General features: G+C 54.8%; 3 protein-coding genes across 21 annotated transcripts in view; 2 read left to right on the top strand and 1 right to left on the bottom strand.

Annotated features, from left to right (window-relative positions):
* The window catches only part of LOC121062617 (butyrophilin subfamily 1 member A1-like), a 225427-nt gene that overhangs the window by 14872 nt on the left and 194092 nt on the right, over positions 1 to 16463 (top strand). The window contains exons 3-13 of one of the 18 annotated variants that reach the window (XM_040542737.1): positions 1091 to 1372; positions 1502 to 1606; positions 2868 to 2888; positions 3047 to 3067; positions 3153 to 3173; positions 3653 to 3673; positions 3763 to 3783; positions 3881 to 3901; positions 4168 to 4188; positions 4346 to 4378; positions 4556 to 7264. In XM_040542737.1, the coding sequence (XP_040398671.1) occupies positions 1091 to 1372; positions 1502 to 1606; positions 2868 to 2888; positions 3047 to 3067; positions 3153 to 3173; positions 3653 to 3673; positions 3763 to 3783; positions 3881 to 3901; positions 4168 to 4188; positions 4346 to 4378; positions 4556 to 5184 (1196 nt within the window). In that variant the 3' untranslated portion in view covers positions 5185 to 7264. Of the gene's footprint in view, positions 1 to 1090; positions 1373 to 1501; positions 1607 to 1930; positions 1952 to 2494; positions 2516 to 2867; positions 2889 to 3046; positions 3068 to 3152; positions 3174 to 3444; positions 3466 to 3652; positions 3674 to 3762; positions 3784 to 3880; positions 3902 to 4167; positions 4189 to 4345; positions 4379 to 4555; positions 7269 to 16463 lie in introns of those variants that run through there. The other 17 variants (XM_040542738.1, XM_040542739.1, XM_040542740.1 and 14 more) reach the window with 17 other exon arrangements.
* On the top strand, positions 7277 to 14759 carry LOC121062623 (butyrophilin subfamily 1 member A1-like). 2 transcript variants are annotated; one of them, XM_040542763.1, is made up of 12 exons: positions 7277 to 7670; positions 8077 to 8424; positions 8905 to 9186; positions 9316 to 9420; positions 9746 to 9766; positions 10300 to 10320; positions 10419 to 10439; positions 10530 to 10550; positions 10683 to 10703; positions 10862 to 10894; positions 11072 to 12045; positions 14748 to 14759. In XM_040542763.1, exons 1-11 carry the CDS (start codon positions 7571 to 7573, stop codon positions 11698 to 11700), a joined length of 1602 nt encoding a protein of 533 aa, XP_040398697.1. In that variant the 5' UTR covers positions 7277 to 7570; the 3' UTR covers positions 11701 to 12045; positions 14748 to 14759. The 2 variants fall into 2 exon arrangements, with proteins under 2 accessions (XP_040398697.1, XP_040398696.1); XM_040542762.1 differs by having other exon boundaries at positions 7278 to 7670; positions 10297 to 10320.
* The window catches only part of LOC121062605 (zinc finger protein 420-like), a 48424-nt gene continuing 44012 nt past the window's right edge, over positions 12052 to 16463 (bottom strand). Inside the window, exons 6-7 of the mRNA XM_040542694.1 lie at positions 14341 to 14511; positions 12052 to 14277 (exon numbers count right to left, since the gene is read on the bottom strand). Of these exons, the coding sequence (XP_040398628.1) occupies positions 13419 to 14277; positions 14341 to 14511 (1030 nt within the window). The 3' untranslated portion in view covers positions 12052 to 13418. The remainder of the gene's footprint in view (positions 14278 to 14340; positions 14512 to 16463) is intronic.

Here is a 16463-nt window from a genome sequence, read left to right as displayed (position 1 = left end):
CCCTTCTCCATTGCCCAGCCCAGCTCAGAGTGGAGGGACCAGGCCACCCTGTCACTGCCATTGTGGGGCAGGATGTCGTGCTGCCCTGCCACTTGTCCCCTCGACGGGATGCTCGCACCTTGGATGTCAGGTGGATCCGGGACCATATCTCTGAGACAGTGCACCACTACCGCAATGGAGAGGACCTGTACAGGCAGCAAATGGAGGCATATGCTGGGAGGACAGAGTTGGCCAGAGATGGTCTCTCTGCTGGAAGCCTGGACTTGCGAATAATGGGGCTGAGACCCTCTGATGATGGCCGGTATGTTTGCAGTGTGGAAGATGCTGATGCTTATAACGAAGCCATTGTGGACCTGGAGGTGTCAGGTTAGTGGCTGGGGTGATGCTGCCAGGGGATGGTGCAGGTGTCCCTGGGTTTGTGTGTCCCACCCAGGCCCCTGTTCCATCCTCATGGCCATCTATGAGGCTTTTCAAACAGTTGAGTCTGATGGGGCATCTCCTCCTCTGTCTGTGAGCACTTGTCCAGCAAGGAGCACATCTGTGCCCCTGCAGGTTATTTATTGAGAGAGAGCTACACAGATGAGATTGTTCTATTCATTTTCAATGGCCTCTTTGAACCCAATCCCAATGATGTTCTGAGGGTACTGGACACAGGCTGCTGAGCAGATCCTTCAGCTGTGCCAACGAGGGGACCAAACACAGCGCCTGTAGCAGGGAAGAGACCTCTGAGCAGCTGGACCTCTGCTTGCTTTTGATTTTTGTGCTCTTGGAGACCTGAGACATTATCAGAAAGTCTCGGGGCTTCTTGAACCAGCACTGCTTGGTGCAGAGACACTCCCTGGAGGTGCTGGAGCTCGGCACCTGGGTTTTATGGGGGATTTGGGTCCACTGGCGTTGTGCAGCCCTGCTCTCTGGTTCCAGAACCATCAGTAGTGGTCTGCGGGTGAGGGTGGGTTTGTGACGCGCCTGATCCCAGAGCCCCTGGGGCCGTGGTTGGGCTGGGCTGTGTCTGGCATGGGAGCAGATGGGGTCTTTGCCTTGAAATGAATCCCTCCCCAAGTCAAGCCTCAGCCGCGGGCTCTTCCCCCAGCCACAGGCGCTGACCCCCACCTCTCCCTGGGGGGCTACGAGGCCAGAGGCGTCCGGGTGCTGTGTCGATCGGCCGGCTGGTACCCGCTGCCGCAGCTGCTGTGGAGGGATGCTCGCGGGCAGCATCTGCCCTCGGTCTCCCAGTCACATTCCCAGGACCAGGAGGGGCTCTTTGAAATCGAAGGCGCCGTCATCGTGACCAGGAGCATGGAGGGGCCCTTGTCTTGCGTGGTCAGGAGCAGCCGCCTCCAGCAGGAGCGGAAATTTTCCCTGCACATCGCAGGTACGAGTAGCGCAGCCAGGGTGAGGTGTTCCTGGCCCCTGCACTTGTCCTGAGCTGGGAGAAGTCTGGGTTTTGCTTTCCCACCCACTGGAATGGAAACGCAGCCCTTTTCCTTGTGCCTTTTCTCAGCTCCCTTCTTCCACAACGCCCAGCCCTTGATAGTGGCTCTGGCTCTGGTCCTCGTGCTTTTGGCTGTGTCCATTGGCCTCGGTGTTTATCTCTTTCTGAAGAAAGGTAAGCTGGCAGTGCAGGGATGGAGCGGAGGGAGGTGTTCTGCAGGGACCCATGTGGGTCTGGAGCGGGGCTGAGCCCTGCCCAGGGAGGTGCGTAGGAGGAGGAAGCGAAAGTTTTCCTGGGGATCCCAAAGGCCTTAGGATCCTCTTGGGCCTCTGCCTTGGGCAACGAAGGCAGGGGAGAAGGCAAGGGGCCTTGGGTGGGAGGATGGGGAGCATGGCTGCAGTGTGGGGCTGGTGGGAAGGCCCAGACCCCCTGCAGATGTTCCCACCGAGCAACCAAGCTGCTCTGCTGACCTCCTGTTCCTCCGCCTTTGCTTTTCAGCGGCACAGAGCCGAGAGCTGGGTGAGTCCTTGCAGTCCCTGCCCCCAGCCCCTGGGGAAGTGGTGTCCCTGCGGGAGGGACTGGGCTGGGTTGGCTGTGGGGGCTTGTGTGCTGGTGGCTCGGGGGTGCTGGAGGAGCAGCTGGAGCCTGACGGGGGAGTGGGGAGTGCTGGGGTTGGGGCTGCCCTGGGCATAGGACACAGCCGGGATGGCTGAAAGGAACGGGGATCAATGTGGGGACGGGGAGTGAGCTGCGGGGCTGCCCCGCTCTGCACTGACGCTTCTGGGACAGGGACATCCTCCACCCGTCCCCATTCACTTCCACTTGTGTTTTGGTGGCACGGTGCAGAGAGCTGCACAAGTGTCTGCCCTTACTGCTCTATGTACACGAGCCTTGCTCAGAACCTGGTCTGGTTGACTGTTGGTCTGGTCCCTCCCAGTCTGGGAGCAAGGTGGTCTGTGCCCATTGTACACTGTATAGATTTTGGTGTCTTCCCTTTGGAGCCACCATGAGATGAGAAGCAGTAACCTCTGATCATGCATTGCTTTTACTTTCCTTTTCCAGTGAAAAAAGATGCAGAGCAGGGTAAGTCTCCCTTCACATAACCAAAGATTTGGTGTCTTCCCTTGGGAGCAGCCATGGGCTGAGCAGCTCTCCCTTCTCATCACGCATTGCTCTTGTTTTCCTTTTCCATCGGAACAAGCTGAACAGCTTGGTGAGTCTCCATCTCCTATTGAAATGCATTTAGGGTCTAGCCATGAGATGGGTTTTCTCCTCTGATCATGCATTGCTTTTGCTTTTCTTTTCCAGAGGAAAAAGCGGAAATGCTGGGTGAGTCTTCTCCAGCCTGAAGAAATTTGAGCTTACCCTTGTTAGTAGCCCTGGTATGAGTAGCTATCCCCTCTCATCATCCGTTGCTTTTCTCCTTCTCTTGCAGCTGCACAAGCTACAGAGCTTGGTGAGTGTCCCTCCTGGAATTAAAAATAATTAAAATAAAATAAAATAAAATAAAATAAAATAAAATAAAATAAAATAAAATGCTCTGTATTAAGGAAGAAAGGTGAAGAGAGAAGTTTTCTCTTTTCATCATGAGTTGCTTTTACTCTTGTTTTTCAGAGGAAAAAGATGCAAAGCTGGGTGAGTCTCCCTATAAAAACCAAAGCAGTTTGGGGTCCAGTTGAGCTGTCCCCTCTCATCATGCCTTGTTTTTTCACTTTTCCAGAGAAACAAGCTGCAGAGCTTGGTGAGTGTCCCTCCTGAAATTTAAAATAAAATAATAAATAAAATAAAATAAAATAAAATAAAATAAAATAAAATAAAATAAAATAAAAGGCTCTGTATTAAGGAAGAAATGTGAAAAGAGAAGTTTTCTCTTTTCATCATGAGTTGTTTTACTCTTGTTTTGCAGAGGAACAAGATGCAAAGCTGGGTGAGTCTCCCTATAAAAACCAAAGCAATTTGGGGTCTGGTTGAGCTCTCCCCTCTCATCATGCCTTGTTTTTTCACTTTTCCAGAGAAACAAGCTGCAGAGCTGGGTGAGTGTCCCTTCTGAAATTTTAAATAAATAAAATGAAATGAAATGAAATGAAATAATAAAAATAAAATAAAATAAAATAAAATAAAATAAAATAAAATAAAATAAAATGCTCTGTATTAAGGAAAAAAGGTGAAGAGAGAAGTTTTCTCTTTTCATCATGAGTTGCTTTTACTCTTGTTTTTCAGAGGAAAAAGATGCAAAGCTGGGTGAGTCTCCCTATAAAAACCAAAGCAGTTTGGGGTCCAGTTGAGCTGTCCCCTCTCATCATGCCTTGCTTTTCTTTTCTTTTTTCTAGTGGAGCAAGCTGCAGAGCTGGGTGAGTATCCCTCCCCAAACTGAAAAAAAAATGGAGGTCCAGCCATGGGATCAGAAGCTGTCCCCTCTCACCATGCCTTGTTTTTTCACTTTTCCAGAGAAACAAGCTGCAGAGCTGGGTGAGTGTCCCTCCTGATATTTAGAATAAAATAAAATAAAATAAAATAAAATAAAATAAAATAAAATAAAATAAATGGGTCTGTATTAAGGAAGAAATGCGAAAAGAGAAGTTTTCTCTTTTCATCATGAGTTGCTTTTACTCTTGTTTTGCAGAGGAAAAAGATGCAAAGTTGGGTGAGTCTCCCTATAAAAACCAAAGCAGTTTGGGGTCCAGTTGAGCTGTCCCCTCTCATCATGCCTTGCTTTTTTTTTTTCCTTTTTCTAGTGGAGCAAGCTGCAGAGCTGGGTGAGTGTCCCCGGCTTGGGCCCCAGGGCAATGCCATGGTGATGTGCAGGGGAGGGTGGGCAGCTGGGACAGAGCAGCCCAGGGCTGGACCCTCACCCTGCCCACACCCACTGGGCACCGGCCATGCGCTGTGACCAGCTCTCCCCTCTCATTCCAGCATGGAGAAGGTTTCTGCTGCCTCATAATAGAGGTAGGTGTGCATTGGGTTGCCCTCTGCAGTGCTTCTCCTGCCCTTGCAGGGGCATGTTCAGGAGCCAAGAGGTGCCCCATCTCGTGCCCCATGGGGCAGCTCCTGGCCCCGAGCTGGGGAAAGCCTGCCCAGGGCTGAGCTCTGCCCCTGATGGCCTGGCTCCTTCTGTCCCTGCAGTGAAGGTGACCCTGGATCCGCGCACGGCTCATCCACGGCTCATCTTCTCAGAGGCCTTCAGCAGTGTGAGATGGGAAAGTGAATGGCAGCAGGTGCCTGACAGCCAGGAGAGATTTGACCGTTGGTGCTGCGTGCTGGGCCGTGAGGAGTTCAGAGAGGGGAGGCACTGCTGGGTGGTGGAGGTCAAGGGGGAGCACCGAAAATGTTCTTGGTGGGCTGTGGGGGTGGCCAGGGCTTCTGTGGAGAGGAAGAAAGGGATCAGCATATGCCCCAAAGAAGGGATCTGGGCTATTCAGTACAATGAAGGAGATCTCGTGTCTCTTACATCTCCTCGCACCTACTTCTCCATGTCCCAAAACCCCACGAGGATCTGGGTCTGTCTGGACTGTACCCAGCAGCAGGTGTCTTTTATCAACGCTGACAATGGGGTGGAGATCTTCACATTCACAGCAGCCTCCTTCAATGGGGAGAGCATCCGCCCCTGGTTTTTGCTGGAAATGCCGGGAATTCAGCTGTGCCTGAGGGACAGCACCCCCCAGACCCTGTCCCCAGCCCTGGGGGGCTCCTGCCCTTCTCCAGCCACTCCTGCATCACCTCTCCTTGGTCCTCCAGCAGCAGCACAGGAATGAGGAGCAGTGGGGCCAGAGGCTGCCCCACGTTCCTCCCCGCTGCTCCAGTGCCGGGGCACAAGCTCTGCTGGCATCTGCGAGTCTCACCTTGCCTCTGAGCCCCAGAGGGCAGCACAAGGGCTGCAGCAGCTCTCCACGCTCCTCTCCCGTCTGCTTGCACTGCTTGCAGAACCCCAGTGCAAGGGATGTGGTCACCGTGTGCTGCCAGCCATTGCAGGCCACCTTTGCCTCCTAGTTCGGGGTTGATCTTTGCTCTGTGCCTGGTGCTGAGCATGAGCAGCTTGTGGGGGCTCTTTGTTCCCTCCTCTGGAGCACATCAAGGCACAGTAGCAGCAGCACTGCGGCAAATAAAGTTTTGCACAGGAAGATGGAGTCTGGCAGTGGCATTTCCTGGGTGCTTTCTGTCCTGAGGCTTTGCTGCCTGGGAAGGCGTCTTGCAGCAGACCATCTCCTTGGTGTTAGTCCTGGGAGTCAGAGCCAGGAGGAACCTAAGCTCCAGCTGCCCCCGGTTCCCCAGCTGATGCCTGGGACCCACTTGTCCCATCTGGGTCATTGCCCTGTCCTGGGGGCACCCAAAGAGCTTCCAGCCTCCCATTACACAGGCTCTGCAGAAGCTGTGCTCATAGGGGGGCATCACCAGCTCTTGGATGTCCTCCAGGCAGAGGGAGCAGGTGGTCTCAGGCTTCAGCCATGAATCACAGAATAGCCCAAATCAGTAGGGACCCAACAGGACTATTGACTCCGTTTTCTGGCTCCACAAAGTACCTACCAAAAATCAGACCCTTTCCCTGAGAGCCTTCTCCAAATGCTCCTTGAGCTGCGGTAGGCCCAGGGCCATGGCCATGTCCCTGGGGAGCCTGTTCCAGTGCCCAACCACCCTCTCAGGGAAGAACATTTTCTGAACAGCCAGCCTGAGCCTCCCCTGTGGCAGCTCCATGCCGTTCCCTGTCAAGTGACGGACCAATGGCTTCTCCGGTCCTACTTCTCCTGTTTAGGTATTTTTGAAAAATCCTTTTTATTGTCCCCCACAGTACTGTCAAGCTTCAACTCAAATTGAGCTTTGGCCATTTGAATCTTTCCCCATAGGGACGAGGGCAGCAGATCCAGAGGCGTGCCTTAGTTCCTTAAAGAACAGAAGGTCATCCATGTCATCATCCTGGCTGAATGCAGAAGCTGTCCCTCCTGTCTTTGGAAGCCATTTCCATGCCCAAGCCCCCACCCTGCTGCAACACGGCTTCTCTTTCCAGAGGGTGAATGGTCTGCCCATTTCTTCCTCCTCTGGGATGGGCAGAGCTGGGGAGTGGGGCTGGTTCTTCGCCCTCACCACTCTGGGCAAAGGGGGGCAGCCCAACGGTCAGCACTGAGGTGCAGAAAACAAACTTCACAACTCCTGAAGAGTTATAAAGCAAGTATGTTTATTGCAGTGCTGGGTGCAAGGGGATCGCTCCTCGTAGCTTGCACACCAAGGGTTACTGCCAGGGTGTTTATATTGATGGGATATATACATATTCATTTCATTTCCCAAAAGTCTCTTACATATTCATCAGGTCTCTGGAGAATCATTAACATAGGTTCCCATCCCTATTCGCATGCACGCTAGAGTCCTCGGGTGGTCGTCCAGCGTACTCTGGTGGTCTTTTGATGAAGGACAGAAGTCTTCCTCGCTGCTAAACTTCCTTTTATTTACGGACTTCAGCAATCCAAGACAGTTCTTGCTGGTTCCATTATCTATGCATGCAGTCTTTTACTCCCTTATCTTTGGGATTGCCCTCTCCTTGTGGTTAACACACAATTGTGTTAGCTAAGAAGTAGTCAACACACTTTACCTTGTTCCCTGTCTCAGTCTTTTAGAGTCATCCTGTCCTCGTACTCCCTACCTCAGTCCTGTCCTTGAGGTTGATATACAACATAGTCCCTGGGTTAGCTAAAACCTGCAAAATCGCCATGCTTTCCCTTGTTCCCTGTCTCAGCACCCAGCTGCGCCACTTTCCCTGCAGCCTCTGATCCCGCTCTGCTCTGGAGCCTCTTGCTCCCATCCCCCAAGTGTCCGAGCTCCTCCCAGAGTTTTACTGTTGTCCGGAACTGCGTAAGATTTGGGGAATTTTGGCATACCCCTGTGTTTCCTGCAGCTTGGCTGGGTGTGGTGAGAGACCTCTCTCTCGGTGGGGCTCCCTTGAGAAGAACCCCTGGGGGCTGTCTGCTGTGTCCCCCACCCCATGATAAGCACAGGCTCTGCGCCCTGCCCAAGGCGCTGCTAGCTGTGGCTCCTTGTGCCCGGGCCCAAGGGGACTCCTTCCCCACCCGCCTGCAGTGCCTGCAGCCCCTCGGTCCCCTCTCACTTCTGCCCCTACTTCTGCCCCCAGCTCCTGCTCCCGCTGCAGCACAGATGGGGCTCCCCTGGGGCTGCGGCCACCCCAACCTCACCGGCCATGCCAGGGGCCTCCTGATTTCCCTCGTCACTCTGCTCCTCCTCCGGCTGGGCTCAGGTAGGATCCTGTGGGGCTGCTGGGGGCTCTCCCCCGTGGGCCTGGCAGAAGTGCTGACATAGGGCAGGGGAGTGGCCACGGAGCAGAGGGATCCCGAGCCCACAGATCAGCCCCGGCTTGGTTTCACTTTTACTTTGTTTCTTTCACGCAGTACGGGTGCTGCCTTGGCTGCCCATTCTGGCTCTTCTTCACCTGCCCAAATGCTGCAGAGGGCTCCCACTCCCAGCACACCTCCTTCTCCTGCACGTCCTCCCTCTCCCTCTCCTGTTTTCCCAGTGGTTTCCCATGGGACACGGGGGACGCAGCACGCACCAACTCTCACACAGCTCGCCCTTTGTCACTCACTGCCCCTAAATTTACAATGGCAAAATCTCACTGCCTCTCTGTGCCCTTCTCCATTGCCCAGCCCAGCTCAGAGTGGTGGGACCAGGCCACCCTGTCACTGCCACCGTGGGGCAGGATGTCGTGCTGCCCTGCCACTTGTCCCCTCAACGGGATGCTCGCACCTTGGATGTCAGGTGGATCCGGGATGAGTTCTCTGAGACAGTGCACCACTACCGCAATGGAGAGGACCTGTACGGGGAGCAGATGGGGGCATATGCTGGGAGGACAGAGTTGGCCAGAGATGGTCTCTCTGCTGGAAGCCTGGACTTGCGAATCACGGGGCTGAGACCCTCTGATGATGGCCAGTATGTCTGCACTGTGAAAAATGTTGATGCTTATGACGAAGCTATTGTGGAGCTAGAGCTGTCAGGTTAGTGGCTGGAGTGATGCTGCCGGGGGATGGTGCAGGTGTCCCTGGGTTTGTGTGTCCCACCCAGGACCCTGTTGCATCCTCATGGCCATCTACGAGGCTTTTCAGAAAGTAGAGTCTGATGGGGCTTCTCCTCTGTCAGTGAGCACTTGTCCAGCAGAGCACACCTATGCCCTTGGAGGCTTTTTATTGAGAAAAAGCTGCATGGATGCAATTGTTTTATTCAGTCTCAGGGACCTCTTTGAACTCCATCCCCATGATATTGTGTGGGCTCTGGGCACAGGCTGCTGAGCAGTGCCTTCAGCTGTGCCAACAATAGGTGTGGTTTAGGGGTGAGAGTGGGTGCATGGAGCGTCCGGACCCTGAGCCTCTGGGGCCATGGCTGGGCTGGGCTGTGTCTGGCATGGGAGCAGATGGGGTCTTTGCCTTGGAACTGAATCCCTCCCCAAGTCAAGCCCCAGCCGCGGGCTCTTCCCCCAGCCACAGGCACTGACCCCCACCTCTCCCTGGGGGGCTACGAGGCCGGAGGCGTCCGGGTGCTGTGTCGATCGGCCGGCTGGTACCCGCTGCCGCAGCTGCTGTGGAGGGATGCTCGCGGGCAGCACCTGCCCTCGGTCTCCGAGACACATTCCCAGGACCAGGAGGGGCTCTTTGAAATTGAAGGTGCCGTCATCGTGACCGGGAGCGTGGAGGGGCCCTTGTCCTGCGTTGTCAGGAGCAGCCGCCTCCAGCAGGAGAGGAAATTTTCCCTGCACATTGCAGGTACAAACAGCACAGCCAGGGTGAGGTGTTCCTGGCCCTTGCACTCGTCCTGAACCGGGAGAAGTCTGCATCTTGCTTTTCCACCCGCGGGCATGGAAACAGAGCCCTTTTCCTGGTGCTTTTTCTCAGCTCCCTTCTTCCACAACGCCCAACCCTGGATGGTGGCTCTGGCTCTGGTCCTCGTGCTTTTGTCTGTGTCCATTGGCCTCGGTGTTTATCTCTTTCTAAAGAAAGGTAAGCTGGCAGCGCAGGGATGGAGCGGAGGGAGGTGTTCTGCAGGGACCCGCGTGGGTCTGGAACAGGGCTGAGCCTTGGCCCAGGGAGGTGCATAGGGGGAGGAAGGGAATGTTCTCCTGGGAATCCCAAAGGCCTTAGGATCCTCTTGGGCCTCTGCCTTGTGCAACGAAGGCAGGGGAGAAGGCAAGGGGCCTTGGGTGGGAGGATGGGGAGCATGGCTGCAGTGTGGGGCTGGTGGGAAGGCCCAGACCCCCTGCAGATGTTCCCACCGAGCAACCAAGCTGCTCTGCTGACCTCCTGTTCCTCCGCCTTTGCTTTTCAGCGGCACAGAGCCGAGAGCTGGGTGAGTCCTTGCAGTCCCTGCCCCAGCCCCAGGGAAGTGGTGTCCCTGCGGGAGGGACTGGGCTGGGTGGGCTCTGGGGGCTTGTGTGCTGGTGGCTTGGGGGTGCTGGAGGAGCAGCTGGAGGCTGACGGGGGAGTGGGGAGTGCTGGGGCTGGGGCTGCCCTGGGCACCAGACACAGCCGGGATGGCTGAAAGGAATGGGGATCAAGGTGGGGATGGGGAGCGAGCTGCAGGGCTGCCCCGCTCTGCACTGATGGTTCGGGGACAGGGACATCCTCCGCCTGTCCCCATTCACTTCCACTTGTGTTTTGGTGGCACGGTGCAGAGAGCTGCACAAGTGTCTGTTCTTAATGCTACAAGTCTTGCAAAATGCTGGGCCTCGGTCCTTGTTGGTCTGGTTGCTACAAGTCGGGCAGCAAGGTGGTCTGTGCCCATGCATGAGAGCAAAAATTTTGGGGTTTAGCCATGGAAGCAGCAATGGGGTGAAAGTCTCTCCACTCTGACCATTCATTCCTTTTGCTTTTCTGTAGCAGCGAAAAAGGATGCAAAGCTGGGTAAGTCTTCTTATCCAAAGAGAAGGCATTTGGTGTCTTCCCATGGGCATACTCCCCTCTGACCATACATTGTTTTTCTCTTTCTTTTTCTTTTCCAGTGGAACAAGCTGCAGAGATAGGTGAGTGTCCATCCCTAAACTGAAAGAATTTGCAGTATAGACAATGGATGTTCCCTCTGATCATGCATTCCTTACACTTTTCTTTTCCAGAGGAAAAAGCTGTAATACTGGGTGAGACTCTCTATTCCACCCCCCCACCCTCCCACTCCAGACTGAAGGAATTGAGGGTCTTTGCTTTGTAGCAGCCACTTGATGAGAACCTGACTCCTCTCATCAATGCATTGCTCTTATTTTCCTTTTCAGAGAAACATGCTGCAGAGCTGGGTGAGTGTCACTGCACTTGGGCCCCAGGGAAACACTAAGGAAATGTGCAGGGGAGGGTGGGCAGCTGGGACAGAGCAGCCCAGGGCTGGACCCTCACTCTGCCCACACCCACTGGACACTGGCCGTGGGCTGTGACCTGGTCTCCCCTCTCATTCCAGCATGGAGAAGGTGTCTTCTGCCTCAAAATACAGGTAGGTGTGCACTGGGTTGCCCTCTGCAGTGCTTCTCCTGCCCTTGCAGGGGCATGTTCAGGAGCCAAGAGGTGCCCCATCTTGTGCCCCGTGGGGCAGCTCCTGGCCCTGAGCTGGGGAAGCCCTGCCCAGGGCTGAGCTCTGCCCCTGATGGCCTGGCTCCTTCTGTACCTGCAGTGAAGGTGACCCTGGATCCGGACACAGCTCATCGTGGGCTTGTCCTGTCAGAGGCCTTCAGCAGTGTGAGATGGGAAAGTGAATGGCAGCAGGTTCCTGACACACCGGAGAGATTTGACTGTCGGTGCTGCGTGCTAGGCCATGAGGAGTTCAGAGAGGGGAGGCACTGGTGGGAGGTGGAGGTGGAGGGGGAGGGGGTAGAGTATTCTTGTTGGGCTGTGGGGGTGGCCAGGGCATCTGTGAAGAGGAAGGGTTTGCTCAACATGAGCCCTGAAGGAGGGATCTGGGCTGTGCAGTATGATGAGGGGCAGCTCATGTCTCTCACATCTCCTCGCACCCCCTTGTCCCTGTCCCCTGTCCCCACGAGGATCTGGGTCTGTCTGGACTGTACCCAGCAGCAGGTGTCTTTTATCAACGCTGACAATTGGGTCGAGATCTTCACTTTCACAGCAGCCTCCTTCAATGGGGAGAGCATCCGTCCCTGGTTCCTGTTGTGGACACAGGGAATTCAGCTGTGCCTGAGGGACAGCACCCCCCAGACTCTGTTCCTAGCCCTGGGGGGCTCCTGCTCTTCTCCAGCCACTCCTGCATCACCTCTTCTTGGTCCTGCAGGAGCAGCACAGGAATGAGGTTCCTTGGGCCAGGGGCTGCCCCGTGTTCCTCCCTGCAGCTGGAGGAGGGCTGGGATGCTGCAAGCAGGGGCCAGGCCCCTTGCAGCCCCTGGGCTCTGCCCTGCACAGGGATCCTGTGCTGGGGCACAAGCCCTGCTGGCACCCATGGGCTTCAACCTGCCTCTGAGCCCCAGCAAGCAGCACAGGGGCTGCAGCAGCTCTCCACGCTCCTCTCCCCTCTGCTTGCAGACCCCCAGTGCAAGGGATGTGGTCACCGTGTGCTGCTAGCCATTGCAGGCCACCTTTGCCTCCTAGTTTGTGGCTGATCTTTGCTCTGTGCCTGGTGCTGAGCATGAGCATCCTGTGGGGGCTCTTTGTTCCCTTGTCTGGAGCACACCCCTGCAACACGCAACAGTAGCAGGCCTGTGGCAAATAAAGTTTTGCACAGGAAATGGAGTCTGGCAGTGACATTTCCTGGGTGCTTTCTGTCCTGAGGCTTTGCTGCCTGGGAAGGCGTCTTGCAGCAGACCATCTCCTTGGTGTTGGTCCTGGGAGTCAAGAGCCAGGAGGAACCTAAGCTCCAGCTCCCCGCGGCTCCCCAGCTGGAACCTGGGTGCACTTGTCCCAGCTGGGTCATTGTCCTGTCCTGGGGGCACCCAAAGAGCTTCCAGCCTCCCATCACACAGGCTCTGCACAGGCTGTGCCCACAGGGGGTATCACGAGCTCTTGGAAGTCCTCCAAGCAGAGGCAGCAGTTGGCCTCAGCTTTGAAGCTGTCCCTGAGGTCCTTGCAAGCCACCTCTGTGCCTCAGCACCCATACTGCTGCCGTCATGTTTCACTTCCCAGTGCCCAAATTCTTCATGAGATGGGCATGCAGGAGCCATGGGGCCTCCCTAGCGTCCTCCAACCCTCAGCAATCAATAGCAAACGTGTTCCCAGAAAACCAGTTCCACTTTATGGCACCTCCTTTTAAAGCAAGCATGACAAACAAGCTGACGCTCTTGAGCCAAATTCTTTGGGGTTTATTTTAAACATCGCTGCATTAAAATCAAGAGCAGACACAGTGGGGAAACTGGGGAAGGAAATGTGTTTGGAAGACACTGCATCCAATAGAAGTGGTTTCCAAACCCCATCATCCATCTCCATCCACGTGGGGTCTAAACATCCCAAAAAACCCTCATCCCTTATCCTACTGAGACCCTACCATCCCCAAACCCATCCTCCTTCCTCCCAGCAGGGTCCCATCTCCCAAAATTCCATTGTCCTCCATTCCAGTGGAGATTCACCGCCACAAACCCCATCCACCTTCATCCCAGTGGGGTCCCAACATCTCCAAAACTCCATCATCCTCCATTCCACTGGGCTCTCACCATCCCCAAACCTCACAACCCTCCATCCCACTGCTGTCCTACCATCCCCTAACCCAATTGTCCTCCATCCCACTGGGCTCTCACCATCCCCAAAGCCATCCCAGGGCCTGGGACTGACTGACCACCACTTTCCCTAAGCACTACGAGAAGCTGTGCCATGACCAACAGCTGCATGCCTGGTCCTCCTCAATTCACACAAATCATCTTCAGAGGGTTGTTTGGGAGGAACAGTAAAAGTTATTCTCAGAGTTGAAGGCACAAGCAGCAGCGAAACTCAAGTTCTAGGATGGATGGGATGTGGAGGAGCTGCGATGTCGTGGGGATGGAGACCCAGAAGCCCCCAAGAAAGGGCTGGGCCAAACCAACTCACTCACTGTGCAGCTCCTTCCGGAGGTGCGTCCGCAGGTGCTTCATGAGGGAAGAGCTGGACATGAAGCACTTGGTGCATTTGGTGCATTTGTAGGGTTTCTCCCCGGTGTGGATCCTCTGGTGGATGATGAGGGTGGAGCTGGCCCGAAAGCTTTTCTCGCAGTACGAGCATTGGTAGGGCTTCTCACCTGTGTGGATGCGCTGGTGCCTGCGGAGGGTCGTGGTTTCCCGAAAGGCTTTCCCGCAGTCGGAGCAGACGTGGGGCCTGGGCCCCACGTGGCTTTTCTGGTGGAGGAGGAGGGCTGAGGGTACAGTGAAGCCCATTCCGCAGTCAGGACACTGATAGGGTTTCCCTACCAAGTGCTTTTTCCGGTGTCGGTTGAATGCCGAGCTTTCAAAGAAGGCTTCCCCGCAGTCAGAGCAGGGATAAGGGGGCTGTCCCTGGTGGGTCCTGAGATGGGCTACGTAGGCTGAGTTCTTTGCAAAGATTTCCCTGCACTGGGGACATTTATAGGTCCCCTCCTCCAGGTGGCTCTTGCGATGCTTGCTGAGTGACTTGTTGGCCATGAAGCGCTTCCCACACTCGGGGCACTCGTAGGGCCTCTCACCTGTGTGTATGCGCCGGTGGATGATGAGGGTTGAGTTGGAAGTGAGTTTTTTCCCGCAGTCTGGACAGACAAAGATCCCATCCTCTGTGTGGCTCTTGCGGTGCTTGCTGAGCGACTTGTTGGCCATGAAGCTCTTCCCACACTCGGGGCACTTGTAGGGCCTTTCGCCAGTGTGTATCCTGCGGTGGATGAGAAGAGCAGAGTTGGAAGTGAGGTTTTTCCCGCAGTCGGAGCACTGGTACACGTTGCTCTCGTGGTGGAGCTTGCAATGCTTCTGGAGAGACCTGCTGGACACAAAGCGCTTCTCGCACTTGGGACACTTGTAGGGTTTCTCCTGGCAGGGGTTTTTCAGGTGGTCTTTGAGGCTGGAGCTGCACACAAAACTTCTCCCACACTTGCAGCACGTGAAGGGTTTCTCCCCCACATGGACCCTCTGGTGCCGGTTGAGGGATGAGCCACGGCTGTAGCTCTTCCCACACTTCCTGCACGCATGCTTGTGCTGCCCTAGCTCTATCCTCGATGGGCTCTTGTGTGGATGCTTCTTCCCATTGTGGCTGGAGGAAGCCGATCTCTGTCCTGAGTGGCTCTTGTGGTGCTCGTAACCCAGGGAGATGCCATCTTTGGGATTCCTCATGGCCTCACCACGCAGCTCCACCCACTCTCCCTCTTCCTCTTGTGAACTGTCCTCCGTTTCACTTGTCAACCCATCACCTGCCAGGACAGAGGGAGAGAAACCAGAAGAACCATGGAGAAGTGTCTGGGAGAAGTGGGAACAAAGACAGAAGAATGAAGGACAGGATCCCACATATTTTTTTCCCTGGAGGAGAACCATAAAAAGGAGGGAATTCACCACCAGCCTCAACATTCAGGGGAGGGGGCTTGCAGGAAGGATGGAGAGAAGCTTCACCAAGAAGTGCTGTCATGCCTCATCCTACCCAGCCAAGCTGATCCAGAAGCAGCAGCCCACCTCTCTCAGGAGAGTTATTAGGTATTTCTGGGTGCCAATGCTCAAAAGGTTCTTACAGCCTTGCACGCCTGCACCCCCTTCTCCCAACTCCACCCGTTTCCAGTATGGGACTGGAGTCCTGCTTGCTGGTGGCCTGGAGCGATGCCTGGCATGGGGACGTGTCCCAGTGGGTGTCCCCAGCTCAGGGGGGAAAACAAGCCCCTTACCTGAGTAGGATGAGTTGGAGCCGGAGGAACTTGCCGCATCTCGGCAGCTTTTCCACCGCTTCCTCTTCCTCGCCCACAGCCTCAGGAGGGGTCTCACCGGTTCCTCATCCTCAGAGGTCTCAATGTCAGGGATCCAAGCCTCTTCCCCTTGCTCCAGATGAACGAGCAGCCCAGGGCTGTACGCTGGGAAGACTGCTCAGTTAGACAGCAGTGGACTACTGGGTAGAGCACAGCCACGCATGAAGCCTCGTCACAGGGAACGTGGCTGTGATCTTATACCTGAGCCCTCTGCAAAGCAAAAAGAAAATCCACGTGCCCGGGCTCTCTGAGGAGGGAAGAGCTGGGTCTTCCCAGAGCAGTACCTACACCCAGACACTCATCACTCAAGAGATCTCCAGGTGATTCAGAAGGCAGATGCACGTCCCAGGGCATAGGAAGCTTGAACCAGAGAGGAATCAGCTCCAAGATCACTTCTCAAGAAGACAGAAAAGCCCAATAGCAGGGAGAGTGGATGAGAAATGCAGAAACTGCCCGTCTGAACAGATTCAGGGAGTATGGAGCAGGAGGAAAAGGAAGGGTGGAGAAACAGAGAAAGGAGAACAGGTTGTGACCCAGGCCTGGCAGATGGCCTGGATGCATCTCACCCAAGTGAGCTTCATTTACTTGGAGAAAAATCTGCCACACTCACAAGGTAAGGGGCTGCCTCTTGTTAAAGCAGGGACTTCAACCAGTTGAACGTCTCCTCCAAGAGCAGAACATTGCAGAAGGGCTACGGGCACACAAAGCAAGAAAGGATGCTCAAGGACAGAGCTGGAGTGGGCAGCACTACACAAAGGCCAGCTAGATGCATATCTGAAAGGGTGACTTTTGTCCTCTTATCCACTAATGGGCACCAGTGTCCTTCAAGCCTGAATCATTGCCTTTCATTATTTCTTAGCTGGAGCAGCTCAGCTTGCCAAAGAAGGGATGGTCTTCACGTCAATACCATCTAGAAAACCAGCAGGAACCTAGGCTAAAAGGTTTAGTACCGATGCTACCCAGTCCCACAGTGAAATTGCATTAGAAAAGAACAACAAAGACAATAAAATATCTGGGAAACCTGCAGGATGATGAGATTTAAGTTTATCTGGGTCATCTGATGACAAAGCAACTCTGTTTCCTTTTTGGTGTTGTTTTGCCCTTAAGATCGGAAGTTCCTAATAAGCACAATAACTTGGGCCCTTCTTTAGAGCCTCAAAATATTGCCTGGATGCAACCCTGC

The sequence above is a fragment of the Cygnus olor genome, chromosome 33 (assembly GCF_009769625.2).
Source record: "Cygnus olor isolate bCygOlo1 chromosome 33, bCygOlo1.pri.v2, whole genome shotgun sequence".
Taxonomy (NCBI): Eukaryota; Metazoa; Chordata; class Aves; order Anseriformes; family Anatidae; genus Cygnus; species Cygnus olor.
This window is presented reverse-complemented; position numbering and strand designations above follow the sequence as displayed.

Excerpts from the sequence above, each read along its gene's own strand:
- LOC121062623 (XM_040542762.1), top strand. The coding sequence starts at position 7,571 with ATGGGGCTCCCCTGGGGCTGCGGCCACCCCAACCTCACCGGCCATGCC. Across the intron at positions 8,425-8,904 it reads TGTGGAGCTAGAGCTGTCAG|CCACAGGCACTGACCCCCAC; the intron begins GTTAGTGGCTGG and ends CTCTTCCCCCAG. Across the intron at positions 10,440-10,529 it reads GGAACAAGCTGCAGAGATAG|AGGAAAAAGCTGTAATACTG; the intron begins GTGAGTGTCCAT and ends TTTCTTTTCCAG.